The 13038-nt window shown below is 45.7% G+C and overlaps 1 protein-coding gene across 22 annotated transcripts in view; it reads left to right on the top strand.

The window, feature by feature from the left end:
- The window catches only part of ANKFY1 (ankyrin repeat and FYVE domain containing 1), a 66550-nt gene that overhangs the window by 43890 nt on the left and 9622 nt on the right, over window positions 1-13038 (top strand). For 14 of the 22 annotated variants that reach the window (XR_014079500.1, XM_081579875.1, XM_081579876.1 and 11 more), the window contains 9 exons: window positions 177-376; window positions 2560-2657; window positions 5641-5872; window positions 7073-7171; window positions 7412-7565; window positions 8688-8856; window positions 9701-9819; window positions 10489-10645; window positions 11566-11766. Coding sequence is in view for 20 of the 22 variants with exons in the window: in XM_081579875.1 (XP_081436001.1) it covers window positions 177-376; window positions 2560-2657; window positions 5641-5872; window positions 7073-7171; window positions 7412-7565; window positions 8688-8856; window positions 9701-9819; window positions 10489-10645; window positions 11566-11766 (1429 nt within the window). In the remaining 2 variants the exon portion in view is untranslated. Of the gene's footprint in view, window positions 1-176; window positions 377-2559; window positions 2658-5640; window positions 5873-7072; window positions 7172-7411; window positions 7566-8684; window positions 8857-9700; window positions 9820-10488; window positions 10646-11565; window positions 11767-13038 lie in introns of all 22 variants that reach the window. The other 8 variants (XR_014079499.1, XM_081579871.1, XM_081579873.1 and 5 more) reach the window with 1 other exon arrangement.

Below are 13038 nucleotides of genomic sequence, written 5' to 3' on the forward strand. Positions count from 1 at the left end.
CTGTTGGGAGGGTGGGATTGTGAGTGAAAGATAATGCTCTTAAAATGTCTTTTAGCATTATCAATTTTAAGAAGTAAAAGTAAGATTAAAAAAATGTCCTTCAGAATGAGACTGTTGACAGTACAAAGTGTCTGAAGACAATGGTACTCGGTGTTCACATTGCTTCCTCATTTCAGGTTAGATTTAGAGCTGAAAGACCATGAGGGCAGCACAGCTCTGTGGCTTGCTGTGCAGTACATCACTGTGTCTTCTGACCAGTCCGTAAACCCCTTCGAAGACCTCCCTGTGGTGAACGGGACTTCATTTGACGAAAACAGTTTTGCAGCCAGGCTCATTCAGCGTGGCAGCAACACCAATGCACCTGATACAGTAACAGGTAAAGCACAGCAGACCGCTAAGAGCTGATGCTCAAGTCTGAGACTCCATGAAATACTTGTCAGTGTTTTTTACCAAAACTTTAGAAACTGAGAGGAATGCTGTTATGAGAATTATTTTGTATTTAATTTTAACTGTAGTAAAAAGTCTGATCTTGGGCTTCAAAAAATTTAGCCAGACTCTAAGTTAAGTCTGTTAAGCTGAAACACTTCTGTTTGTTTAATGCAGTGAGATTCAGTCTTTCTGGACTCAGAACTCTTTTTACTCTCTTAAAAATTATATCCCAGAGGGCTTTTGTTTAAGTGGATATCTTTGGTATTTACCATATTAGAAATTTAAACTAAGAAATTTTCAAAAGATGTATTATTTAATAATAACAAACCATTTTATCTTAATGTATAAAATTTTTTTGAAAAATAACTTTTAGAACAAAATTTAGTTGGAAGAGTGACCTGGTTTCTAATATCTGCAACTACATTCCGTTTTCTGAGGTACATTGTTTGGTTAAAAAAAATATGCCCTCACACACTTAGTAGTGGGAAAAGCGAGGCATATTTTAAGAGCCTTTTCAGATAATTGTGGATGTATTTGTTTGATACTATTGCAAACAGAATTTATCAAAGGATAATTTTTTTAAAGTTAGTTGCAATATGAAATCTGAAGCTGTATCAATGAACTTTTTGTACTGTTATATTAAAATCCATGGTCTGTATGCTTTGAATGGATCTTTTCTCTGTACATGATTTTGTAACATTGTGCCTTAGTGGTTTGGAAAATCTTGTTTTACTGGGTTATGCAGATCTTCAAAATGATCATTTATTTAGAATCACATTTGTTAATATCACTAGTAATCTCATTAGAAAAGTCTTTGAATATTGAGGAGCTGTTAGACTTACAGTTGCAGACAGAAGTTTTCCAGTGTTTTAGTTTTCACTTGCAAGACCATATTTTATCATTTGGTAGAGATATTGCCAGTTACTTTTCTTAAAGAGGCTTACTTCTTAAGAAAATGTCTACCAGATACTCATTTTTGAATAACTATAGTTTATTGTCATTCTTTCAAGTAAAAACTGGTGCTCCATGAAAAAAAACTGTTCAGTTTGCAGTTAAAACAATGGCTTTCCTTTGTGACAGCTGTTGTAACGTACTTCATGCATACTTCTTATTTGTCACACAGAACTTTATTTAGTTCATTTATTTTTGGCCACACTGTGCTGCAGGTGAAATTGTTAATTTTTCTTGCCGGTTCTATCAACTTTACATTATATACTTTGAGTTTTAATAGAAGTTCAGGAATATTATTTTTTCCTTGTTGCAGTTTTCATGTACATGTAATAACATAGCAGTATTTAGTCTCATTGCTTTATCTTGTTTTTAGTACTGGTATTTAATTTAATTTGACTTTTCAAATAGCATAGCTGTAGAACATGAGACTTCGTGTTTATTCAAAAAGGGCATAAATTTTAATAGAAAGAGACAGCAGTGTTCTGGGACTAAAACCACTTCGAGAGGAAAGGAAGAAAAAAAATTGATTTTTTCCTAAGATTTTTATTTAGAAAGCAGTGCTAACTAAAACATTTCTAGGCCAAGAATAAATATATTTAAGGATAGGGAGTAAAACAAGTGTTTAAGGAGCATTTTCTGACATAACTTCAGCTCACAGTCTCTTCAGAATGGTTATCTACCCCAGAGGTTCTCAGAGATGACTTCCCAGCCCTCACTGCCCAAGCAACATTTGGCAACACCTGTTGGCAGTTTTGATTGTCACAGTAACGTTGAGGGGGCTACTGGTATCTCGTGGGTAGAAGCCAGGGTGTACAGGACAGCTCCTCACAGCAAAGAATTAGCTGGCCCAAGATGTCAATAGCACTACTGCTGAGAAACGTTCTTTCCAACCCCGGTAAGGAGATGTAACTTCTCTCTGGTCCTGGGCGGTGGCTAGTGGCAAATCCAGGGAGGAGTGCCTGTCTTCTGACTTCCAGACCAAGTGTTTGCTCCCCACCCAGGCCCATCTTAGTCTGTGTGTCCACACACACAGAGGGCCTGTGTGGACTTAAGTGGTACCCACTTCCGGTGTGGGCTTGTCAGCTGTGAAAGGTGGTGGGGAAGGCAGTGTGTGTTGCAGTGTGAACTTGACCTAATTTTTATGCAAATGGCAGAATGAATATGCCCATTTTCTCCTAGGAAATTGCTTACTACAGCGGGCAGCTGAAGCAGGAAATGAGGCAGCAGCTCTTTTCCTGGCAACCAATGGTGCCCACGTCAACCACAGGAACAAATGGGTAAGTGTGACAGGGCAGGCTTTGGTCTGTGGAAGAAATGGCAGTGGCCGATGGGTAGTTAAAAACAGATTAGAGTCTCTTCAGTGTTTGTTAAAAAAAAAAAAAAGAATACGTGGACATTGTTAAAAAACCAGCGTGTATCAGATGCTTTTATCCTCAAATATTGGTTGGTAGATTCATTCAGCAACCACTTCTTAAGCATTTGTGATGTCAGGTCCTAAACAATACACTGTGGACTTCACAGCTACTGTAGATTAGCAGACATGGACACAAACCTATCATGTTAGCATCTTAATTTTTTATATAACATTTTGCATTTGCTAAGGTTTTCAGGTTTTCCTTACCAAACGCAAAATGGATGGATGTGAGTTGGTGATGTACAGGGAAACCTAGCGTGCTGCAGTCCATGGGGTCACAAAGAGTTGGACACAACTGAGCGACTGAACTGAAGGTTTTCCTGTGTGCATGTTTATTTAGTCTGCGTCTCACGCTAAGGCAGATGTCACAGTGTTAAAGGGTGGTGGATTGAGTCAGACATTTCTGGCTTTACCAGATTTCCCACTTCCCATTCTGGTGTATGTGGTCTCAGGCAAATTGCTTAACCTTTTTGAGTTCAGTTCTCATCTGTAAAGTGAGCTTAGTATTGATTTCAGAAAGTGTGATTAAAGATCATACTCTAATATATGATAAAAAAATAAATTTATTTCTTTAATAGAAGATAAAAAGAAATTTAAGTGCTTATTAGTGTAGCATTTGGGACTTTAGAAACTACATGATAGTTATTTTTACTTGATAATTTTCAAACAGGGAGGATGTGCTCATCTTTAAGATAATGTTCATTTTATAACTACTTTGTGCCAGGAGCCTTGAGGTTATTATCCCTTTCAGTTCTCACAGTGGATCTAGAAGTGGCATGTATTGAAGAGACATTAACACCATCTGTAAATCCCTCATGTCAGAGTCAAGAGCCTTGAGACTCTGGGAGGTTGAGTGGCTTAACCATAAGTTACGTACTTCGTCAGTAACGGAGTCAGTATTATGATGCAGGCCCTAGGACATGCAGTTGCACTTCTCTCAACAGTGCTGGGCAGGGCAGTAAACAGTAAGCTTGGTATAGAAGACAGTCCAACATGTCATGGAAGCACAGGGGAGAGGGCAGTGCCGTTTTTTTCTCACCATTAAACCTACTGATCTGTCTGCTCCTAAACCCATGGCTGGCCTGCTCTCCAGCTAGAATGATGGCGTGGCCTATAGGCACCAGTGACTGGTTTCTTGGTTTTGTTCCTGCCGTCATGTGTCTCTGCCTCTGTCTCTCTGCTGTATCATCCCTTTTGCCCACTGTTCATTTCTAATAGCTACAGACATGCTCTGCTGCTTTTCAAACTTTAAAAACATCCTCCCGTAGGCCCACAGTGTCTCCCAGCTGTACTTGCTCAGCTTTGGCTGGCAGAGTGGAGATCCAGACTGGAGCCAGGAGGGAATCATCTGGAAAAGCAGTGGCTTGTCCCAACCTCTCATACTGGATTTGGACCCAACAGAATGGGTTTCAGGGGGAACTGCAGCGTGATGGTCCATGGCACCTCTGTGGCTTTCAGAGGCAAAGGTTGGAGAGTTGTTGGACCTGAGAAGGAGGGAACTGACCAGGGGAGGAATTGTTGTGGGGAGGGTGAATTCCATTTTGTGATTGTTGAACTCCTTTTTAAACATTCAGGTGGAAGTATTCTGTAAGCATTGGCAAAATTGGTTGTATACACAGGGCTGGGGAGCTGGGTTTGAGAGCCTCCTGCTTGTAGATCCTGGTAGAAGCCATGGGGGTAGCTAAGCGAACCCAGGGAGGCTGTGTGGGGGAGAAGGGCTGGAGCAGAAGGCCGCCCTGGGGAGGAGGCTCTATGGGGAGAGGGGAAAATGGCCCCCTGGGGCTGGTAGGGGGAAGGAGTGAAAGAGCCAAATCCTTGTCACCCAGTGAGATCACAGTGGCAGGACCTACAGGAAATCCAGGACCCAGAAAATCAAGAGGCAGAAATAAAAGTCGTTAGCTAGAAATGAGGAAATTATAAAACCCAGCTCAGAGAGTTCAAAGTGGTTCCCTTTGGGAAAAGAAAATTTTCTTTTTTAGGAAAAAGAAGGTGGGTTCTTGCTATTTTTCACAGCAAGCCTTGTAGGTAAAGTTCTTGGACTTGACTTGTTTAACGAGTATGTGTAGCTTCAATAGGAGCTGGTGCAGAGCAGGGTATTGATGGTTGCTCCCATTTATTTGGGTGAAAAATCCCACGTGTCTCCATGTGTACATGTATTTGTATTCACACATATATACGTGTGTGTATGTCTCCTTATGGCTATTCTGTCACTTGATAGAAACATGAAACTGGCAATGATGCTTCCTTCAGGGGAGGATAACTGGGTGATGGGGGCTAGGCACGAGGGGAAGCTTCTTTTAACTGTATTCTCTTGTACCTTTTGAATATTGAATCAATATTCAATATACCTATAATGACAATTTACAATGTTTCTAATTTTTAAAAGTGAGAGAAGGGGGTCTTTTCTTCATCAGAGTTCCAGATGAAGTTGATATGAACTGGTCAGAGAAGCAGGGCTTAGTGTGGTGATTGACAGACAGCACCACTTTAGTGACGCTTGGAGATCATCTGTGGTAGTTCTTTAATAACAATCATGTATTATTTTTATAATTAGCAAAATAATTATAAAAGCAAAGTGAAGGGTGGAAATGCAGAAGATGAGGATCCAGGGCATTTGGAGGGTGCTGGGAGGACATTGGAGAAATCTAGAACGATGGCACAGCATGGGGGAGGGAAAGGTGACCTGAGGAGCGTGTGGGACAGAGGTCATGAAACTGGTGACAGGATGAGCCCGGGCTGCATCTGGCATTGGGGACCTGTGTCGCAGCGCATAGGCTGTCTTCGTCCCTTTGCAAAGGGGCTCCCAGCCTGAAGTGCTCTGACCAGGGCCACTTGTTTCCGTTCAGGGAGAAACCCCGCTGCACACAGCCTGTCGGCATGGCCTGGCCAACCTCACTGCAGAGCTGCTGCAGCAAGGGGCCAACCCAAACCTGCAGACGGAGGAGGCTCTGCCGTCCCCGAAGGAGGCTGCGTCCCTGTCAAGCTCAGCGGACAGCAGCGTCTACCTGCAGACGCCCCTGCACATGGCAATCGCCTATAATCATCCAGATGTGGTGTCTGTCATCCTGGAGCAAAAAGGTAGGAATTTGAGGGTCCTAGTCTCCGAAAGATGGGGATTACTGCACATCACCGTGACCTCCTAACAGTGGTTTAGAGTAGTTAATGACACAGTTGATGTTTCTCCTATTGGTGAGTTTTCTTACCCAAAGAATCCTTTGAGGTCCAACCTGAGAAGTGTATTGTCTGGTTCTGGCTACAGTTTTTTCCTGTGTACATTTGTAGGACGGAGCCTGCCCACTTCACCTGTGGGGTTAAGGTGTTAAAACCTTGTACTTCTCCTCTCTTATTTCGGGGCGTTTTCCCAGGACATACTTCAGGGGCAGGTCGAGCAGAGCTTTGCCTCGTTGTGAGCACTGTCTCTGAGAACTCTGCTACCACTGGTCTTCCACGAGTTGGTCAGCCCTCTCGTCCACCTCTGAGCCTCCCTGGCAAGTGACCCATGAGAGAGGATCCAGAAAGGGGGGGCCAAGGAAGCCCCTTCCATGTGGGAGGCTGATTTCCCTCAGACTGTCATTTTCTCCTTCCTGCCCTGAAATTTGTTTTACTCTTGCCTGCTTCCTTGTTGGAGCTTCCCTGGTGGCTCAGTGGTAAAGAAACCACCTGTCAGTGCAGGAGACGAGGGTTCAATCCCTGGGTCAAAAATATCCCCTGGAGAAGGAAATGGCCGCCCGTTCCAGTATTCTTGCCTGAGAAATCCCATGGACAGAGGAGCCTGCTGGGCTACAGTCCATGGGGTCACAAGAGTTGGACACAGCTTAACAATTAAACAGCAGCAGCCGCATCCTTGTTAAGGCGAGCATCTTTTAGCACTATGCTTGTGGAAGGAAGTGGGGTGTTAGGTAGGCTGTGCCGCCTTCTTTGCCCTCACAGGAGGTATAAGATGGTAGGGCTTATGTGTTAAAAAAAAAATGTTGCCAGTTCATTGTTTTGATCCCTTTTTGGTAATCAAGAAATTAATGTGTGTCCATAGTGGGGCCTGTTTTCCTTTTGTGAACATCCAGTGTTTTAACCTTTACAACCATTCATTTTCCTCATAAGCTTTACTACAAATTATCAAACGTCTTGGCTTCCACTTCCCACAGCAAGATCTATCAGTTCTCTTTGTATAGACGTAATCAATCAGTCAGTTTGAACCTGAGCTTGCATTCTCTTCAGTACTTTCAATGTGATCCACGGGATGGTGAAATCAGGTGTTTTTTTTTCTTTTAAAAAATGTAGCTAATGCTCTTCACGCCACCAACAACTTGCAAATTATTCCGGACTTTAGTCTCAAGGATTCTCGAGACCAGACTGTGCTGGGCCTGGCATTGTGGACTGGTAAGGCAGTGTCAGCGGCTGCAGACAAGCGTGCGCCAGAGAGTGGGTGTGCGAGGGAGGGAGGCGGAAGGGTTGGAGTTAATTGTTTGTGTAGACTAGCCTTTCTGTTTGGGTTAAGCCTATAGTAATGTGGAAAACTGCTGGTCTTGCGGAAGTCAAGAGGGTGTGTTTGTTGTAGTAAGAGGCTGAGGAAGTGGGAGGAGCTGAGCCGGCACTAATCCAGGCTTGTCTCTTTTGCAGGCATGCACACGATTGCAGCACAGTTGTTGGGCTCCGGGGCTTGCATCAACGACACCATGTCGGACGGGCAGACCTTGCTGCACATGGCCATGCAGAGGCAGGACAGCAAGAGCGCCCTCTTCCTCCTGGAGCACCAGGCGGACATAAACGTCAGGTGGGCTGGAGTAGCGTCCGCCACTGCACCAGGTCACGTTTAATTGACGTGGTTCAAACGCATGGCCTCACTTGTAGGGAAGATTTTTGTTCCTTGTTAAATAAAGGAAGAGAAACAGTAATTCTCAAAAAATGCAGGTACAGTGTTGAGAAGGGGAACTCAAAGGGGGAATTGTGTACTTTGGTCTTACTTGAACCTTTTGAGCAATGGCACCCCACTCCAGTACTCTTGCCTGGAAAATCCCATGGATGGAGGAGCCTGGTAGGCCACAGTCCATGGGGTCGCTAAGAGTCGGACACGACTGAGCGACTTCACTTTCACTTTTCCCTTTCATGCACTGGAGAAGGAAATGGCAACCCACTCCAGTATTCTTGCCTGGAGAATCCCAGGGACGTCGGAGCCCGGTGGCTGCCGTCTATGGGGTCGCACAGAGTCGGACACGACTGAAGCGACTTAGCAGCAGCAGCGAACCTTTTGAGACCAGGGCACAGTATGGCACAAAGCTTACCAAAATGGACAATCTAGAAATCAATTGTTGAAGTAGGGATTTCACTTAATAATGAAGAACATTCCAACAAATGAGCTGTCAAAAGGCTTGAGGAGGAATCTCCCAGAAGTCCAGTGGTTAGGACTCCACACTTCCACTGAGGGGCCCTGGGTTTAGTCCCTGGTCGGGGAACTAAGATCCATAGTGCGGCAAAAAAAAAAAAAAACAGGAGGGAAGGCTTGCGGGGCAAAAGTATACAGTTAAAATTTTTTATTATTTTTGTTTTTAAACGAATTTATCTTCAGTGTCAGCTGACCTACAATGACTGAGTGGATGAAAGTGTTTTGTCAAGTGGGTGGTCAGGGTGGCATTTTCCAGAGGCTGTGGAAGCAGCTGTAAGAGTTCAGTGTGCTGAGCAGTTGGGTGCAACAGGATAGCATGGTGATACTCTTTTTTTAAAGGGCAGGAGGGACAGATGCTATTGACAGGTTGAATTTCTCTGAAAGAATGTTGATGGATGTAAGTGAAGCATGTTTGGGGTACAGTGGACTCTGGCCTCTAGGGTGCCCAGAAGGGCACCCTCTGTCATTTGATCCCAGCTCCACACGTTTGTTTTGGTGTCCGTGTCCCAGCAGGACTCAGGATGGGGAGACGGCCCTTCAACTGGCCATCAGAAATCAGCTTCCCCTCGTCGTGGATGCCATATGCACCCGAGGAGCTGACATGTCTGTGCCGGATGAGCAGGGGAACCCCCCACTGTGGCTCGCACTGGCAAATAACCTGGAGGACATCGCATCCACTCTGGTGAGACAAGCTCAGCCTCTGCTTCACTGACATGTGGGGGTGATTTGTGTCAGAGATGGATTTGGCACCTCCATTGTGATCATAACAAGCAGGAGATCGGCCAAGTAGCAAATTGGGTCAGGAATGAGCATTTTTGAAAGTCGTGTTCAGGAAACTTGGGGTTCAACATAGTCACGGCCCACATCTTTCCTCAGGCTGTCTTTATCAAGAAAACTACCAAAAAGTAGGAGAGCTGAGGCCCCTCCTCCAGGGTCTTCTCCTGAGGTGGCTTAGCTGGCTGTGGGCTGCCCTGACTGTCACCACAGTGATAAGTTCTCAAACCTCAGGAGTGTCCCCCTTATTCAGAAGACAGAGCCCGAAAGCGGATGTAACCCCAAAAGCTCATTTAGTTTTCTGAAGGGCTTGAAATGTGATTTTAAGACATTTCGCACCTGAGGGTTTTAGCCAGTTGTTCTTGAGATTACCAGTTCTTTGCAGAGTATATGTTACTGGGGGTTATAAGTAAGAGTGTATGTGTATATATGTGCATGATGTGTGTGCAGGCACTTGTATGTATTTTCTGTCCCTTCTAGGACACAGCTTTAGAAGGTGCTGATAAGACACATCTTTCTTTTATTTCTCAAATCCTTCCCACAGAACCTAGTGCACAAGCTTGCACTAAAGCAGATTTTAATCAGTGTTTGTAAAACGAGTGAATGGTACAGATTAAAATAATTACCGGTTGACTATCAGCTGGATCTTACCTGGAAAATGTACGTAATGGTAGCTTAGGGCTCAGAGATGGTAATAAGCATGTTTTCCTTTGCTGGGCAGCATTTGTTGAGTGACCTGTGCTTCCCTGCAGGTCAGACATGGTTGTGATGCCACGTGCTGGGGCCCAGGACCGAGCGGGTGCCTCCAGACGCTGCTGCACAGAGCCATCGATGAGAACAACGAGCCCATCGCCTGCTTTCTCATTCGCAGGTCTGAGAGGCCTGGGTATCCCTTCAGATCTTGTTTGGAGTATTGCAAACTGGCTCTCTTCTCTCTTATTCCAACTATAGTCTTGACATGCCTATAGCTGGCTTGACCTTCATATTGAAGGCTAGAGAGAGTCACTGTTCTATGAGTCACTGTTCTGTCAGGTCAGGGCAGCCAGGGACTTGACTCTCTGGTGAGGAGTGGGCTCGTGTGCCGAGATCAGAGTCTAAAAACTAAGCCAGTTTCCTGCTTTGGGAACCATATCGGCCCCTGTCATCAGATCAGACCAGTTCACACAGTGAGACCAAGAGGCTGGTATGGAGGAGGTCAAATGGCCTCTGCCGGACTCCACCCCAATGCTGGAGCCATGACAGCCTCCACAGCCTCAGTGCAGGAGGGGTGGGAGAGTGCAGAGTGAGGTTGTGCAGGACAGCGTTCAAGCCAAGATTCTCAGTCTTTAAATGCACATGAATCCCCTGGGAAGCTTTTAAGAGTTCTGATACCCAAGTTGCCTCCAGGACCAGTTACTGAAGAATCTATAGGAGCAGGACACAGAACTATTTGAGACCAAGGACTACAGTCCTTGGCAGCGGCAGGCTCTCTGTGGGGTTGGATGAAGCTGCTGCTCCACGCCTGTCAGCATGCCTTCCTCTCACTTCCCCTTCCTTTCAGTGGCTGCGATGTGAATAGTCCCAGACAGCCTGGTGCTAATGGGGAAGGAGAGGAAGAGGCCAGAGATGGTCAGACCCCTCTGCATTTGGCAGCCTCCTGGGGGCTGGAAGAGACAATCCAGTGTCTTTTGGAGTTTGGTGCCAATGTAAATGCACAGGTATTGAGGGTCTCTCTTTTCTGGGTAGAGGGATGGTCACCCCAGAATCAGGGAAATCTCCTCTAATGTCCAGGGACCTTGCAGTCTCCGGTCCTGGGCCCGTGCTTTACCATGAATGGGCCAAAGGGACAGACACAGGAAGTGATGGTCTCCTGGGTCATACAGATGTCTTGTTGTTGTTTAGTTTCTCAGTCGTGTTTGACTCTTTGTAACCCCATGGACTGTAGCCTACCAGGTTCTTCTGTCTATGGAGTTTTCCAGTCAAGAATACTGGAGTGGGTGGCCATTTCATTCTCCAGGGGATCTTCCCGACCCAGGGAATCCAGGGATTGAATCTTCGTCTCCTGCACTGCAGGCAGATTCTTTACCACTGAGCCACCAGGAAGCCCCCACAGCCTGTCTCATAATTGTTATTATTCCAGGTCAAAACTTTTTTCTTCTGTGTCTTTGTCCTTCCTACAAAGTGAAGAAGATTTGTTCAATCACCTTATCTTTGCCACCTGTCCCCATTAGTTACAGATTGCCGTTGAAAATTTGTTCTAGTCCCAAGCTGAGTACTGTATTTAAGAAAATGTTCAATAGCTCAATGGGACATCCCTGAGTCATGTTCCTTGATGCCTTTCAGCATTCTAGCCTGTGTGCTGCTCTACTCATCTGGCAGATGAGTAGTGGTTTAACTTGGAGATGAGGTTGACTGCAGCTTCTCTAAACCAAATGTGTTTGTGTCCCTGGGTTATTGGAGCATGGAGGTAGAGTGGCTGTCAGTCATCCTGTATTTGGCCTCTTGAAAAGATGGTTTCAAATTCAGAGTGGCAGTATTGATTCTCAGAACTGAATTTGATTTAAAACTTTTTCCGTGTCATATTTTTTCTGGATTTTATCTTCACTTGGATGTTGAAATCTGTGCCTGGTCCCCAAAGGATGCAGAAGGAAGAACGCCTGTCCATGTGGCCATCAGCAACCAACATGGGGTCATCATTCAGCTGCTGATTTCTCACCCCGACATCCACCTGAACGTGCGAGACCGGCAAGGCCTGACCCCCTTTGCCTGCGCCATGACCTACAAGAACAACAAGGCGGCCGAGGCCATCCTGAAACGAGAGTCCGGGGCTGCTGAGCAGGTGAGTGAGCGACACCCAGGCTGAACGCAAGTCACAGACTAAACAGGTCTCTTCCCTATAAAGGTATTTCTTCAGTTTTGGCCATTCAGGTGCCTGGTTACTGCTGGATGGAATGTGCCTGCTCTGCCCTGCACATCAGCCACCCAGTGGTGCCACGTGTACAAGGAAGGGGGGGCCTGGTGACAGGAATTCTCATCTTGCAGAACGGAGTGCACCGTTTGCTTTTTCTTGGTGTTTTACTTGCCCCAGTAATGAATGTCTTAGAAGGGCTTAAATTGACCTCGAGGAGCTTTTGGGTTTTAGAGGAGCTGCCACCATTCAGCTTAGCAGTCTCAGTTGTCCTTGTTCTGGACAGTAAGCTGTGGGCCTGCAATAGCAGGCTGGGAGAGGAGACTGTGGCAACTGGTCTGAGGTGGGAGCTGATGTGGGTTTGTCAGGTCAGTCCTCAGATACATGCCTCTCCATCCAGCTCTTAGAATACTGCTGAGATCTCTGAGTAGCCGTTTATGAAGGTGAAATGGAAATTTGGGACCTGAACAAAAGTCCTAACATGGATGAAGACTTTGGGTTTGTACTTCAGGCTTCTGTGCATCCCTTTTCTTCAGCATTTGCCTCGGTGTGACTGATTGTGTAGGTGTTAACCTCACCCTTGCTCACATGGGGTAAAATGTTCTTGAATGGAGACAGTCCTTTCACCTTTTCCTCCCCATGTAGTGTGAAACCAGTGCAGATACATTGCTGGGTGTATGTGTGTGTCGGGGTGGATGGGTGGATGTCTGTGTGATGTGAAGGATGCTGGATGTATGTGTGTGTCTGGAGGGTGGATGGGTGGATGTGTGTGTAATGTGAAGGAATGTGTTGTGTGTGTAGCATGTGTGTCTCCCTTACTTCTTCCCAAGCCCTCACACTGACATGACAGTCCTGGTATTTGGCGTACCCTCTGTGGTGGGATTTGAATGACCCGCTGTCCGCTGTACATCAGTGGAACAAAGTCTGTGACATACTGTTGGTGGCCTTCCCCAACACGAATTAGCTGTAGCTCCCTGAAAGAGGCGACTTTTCTGGAAATTTCTGAAGGCTCATTTGGCTGCTCATGGGTCAGACTGGCATTGCAGCTGTGGTGTTAAGAGTGCTGGGTGTTTGTTTTAGCCAAAGCAGGAGACACCCACAGCCAGCATCACCTGTGCCTTTCCCCGTGCAGCCCAGTGTTCTGCCGGCCTCCTTTCCCTGTCCTTCAGGTTATCTCTTGCTTGGCCTTCCAGGTCCACTCCT

Source organism: Giraffa tippelskirchi, chromosome 3 (genome assembly GCF_054371585.1).
Source record: "Giraffa tippelskirchi isolate mGirTip1 chromosome 3, T2T-mGirTip1v1.2.pri, whole genome shotgun sequence".
NCBI classification, from domain to species: Eukaryota; Metazoa; Chordata; class Mammalia; order Artiodactyla; family Giraffidae; genus Giraffa; species Giraffa tippelskirchi.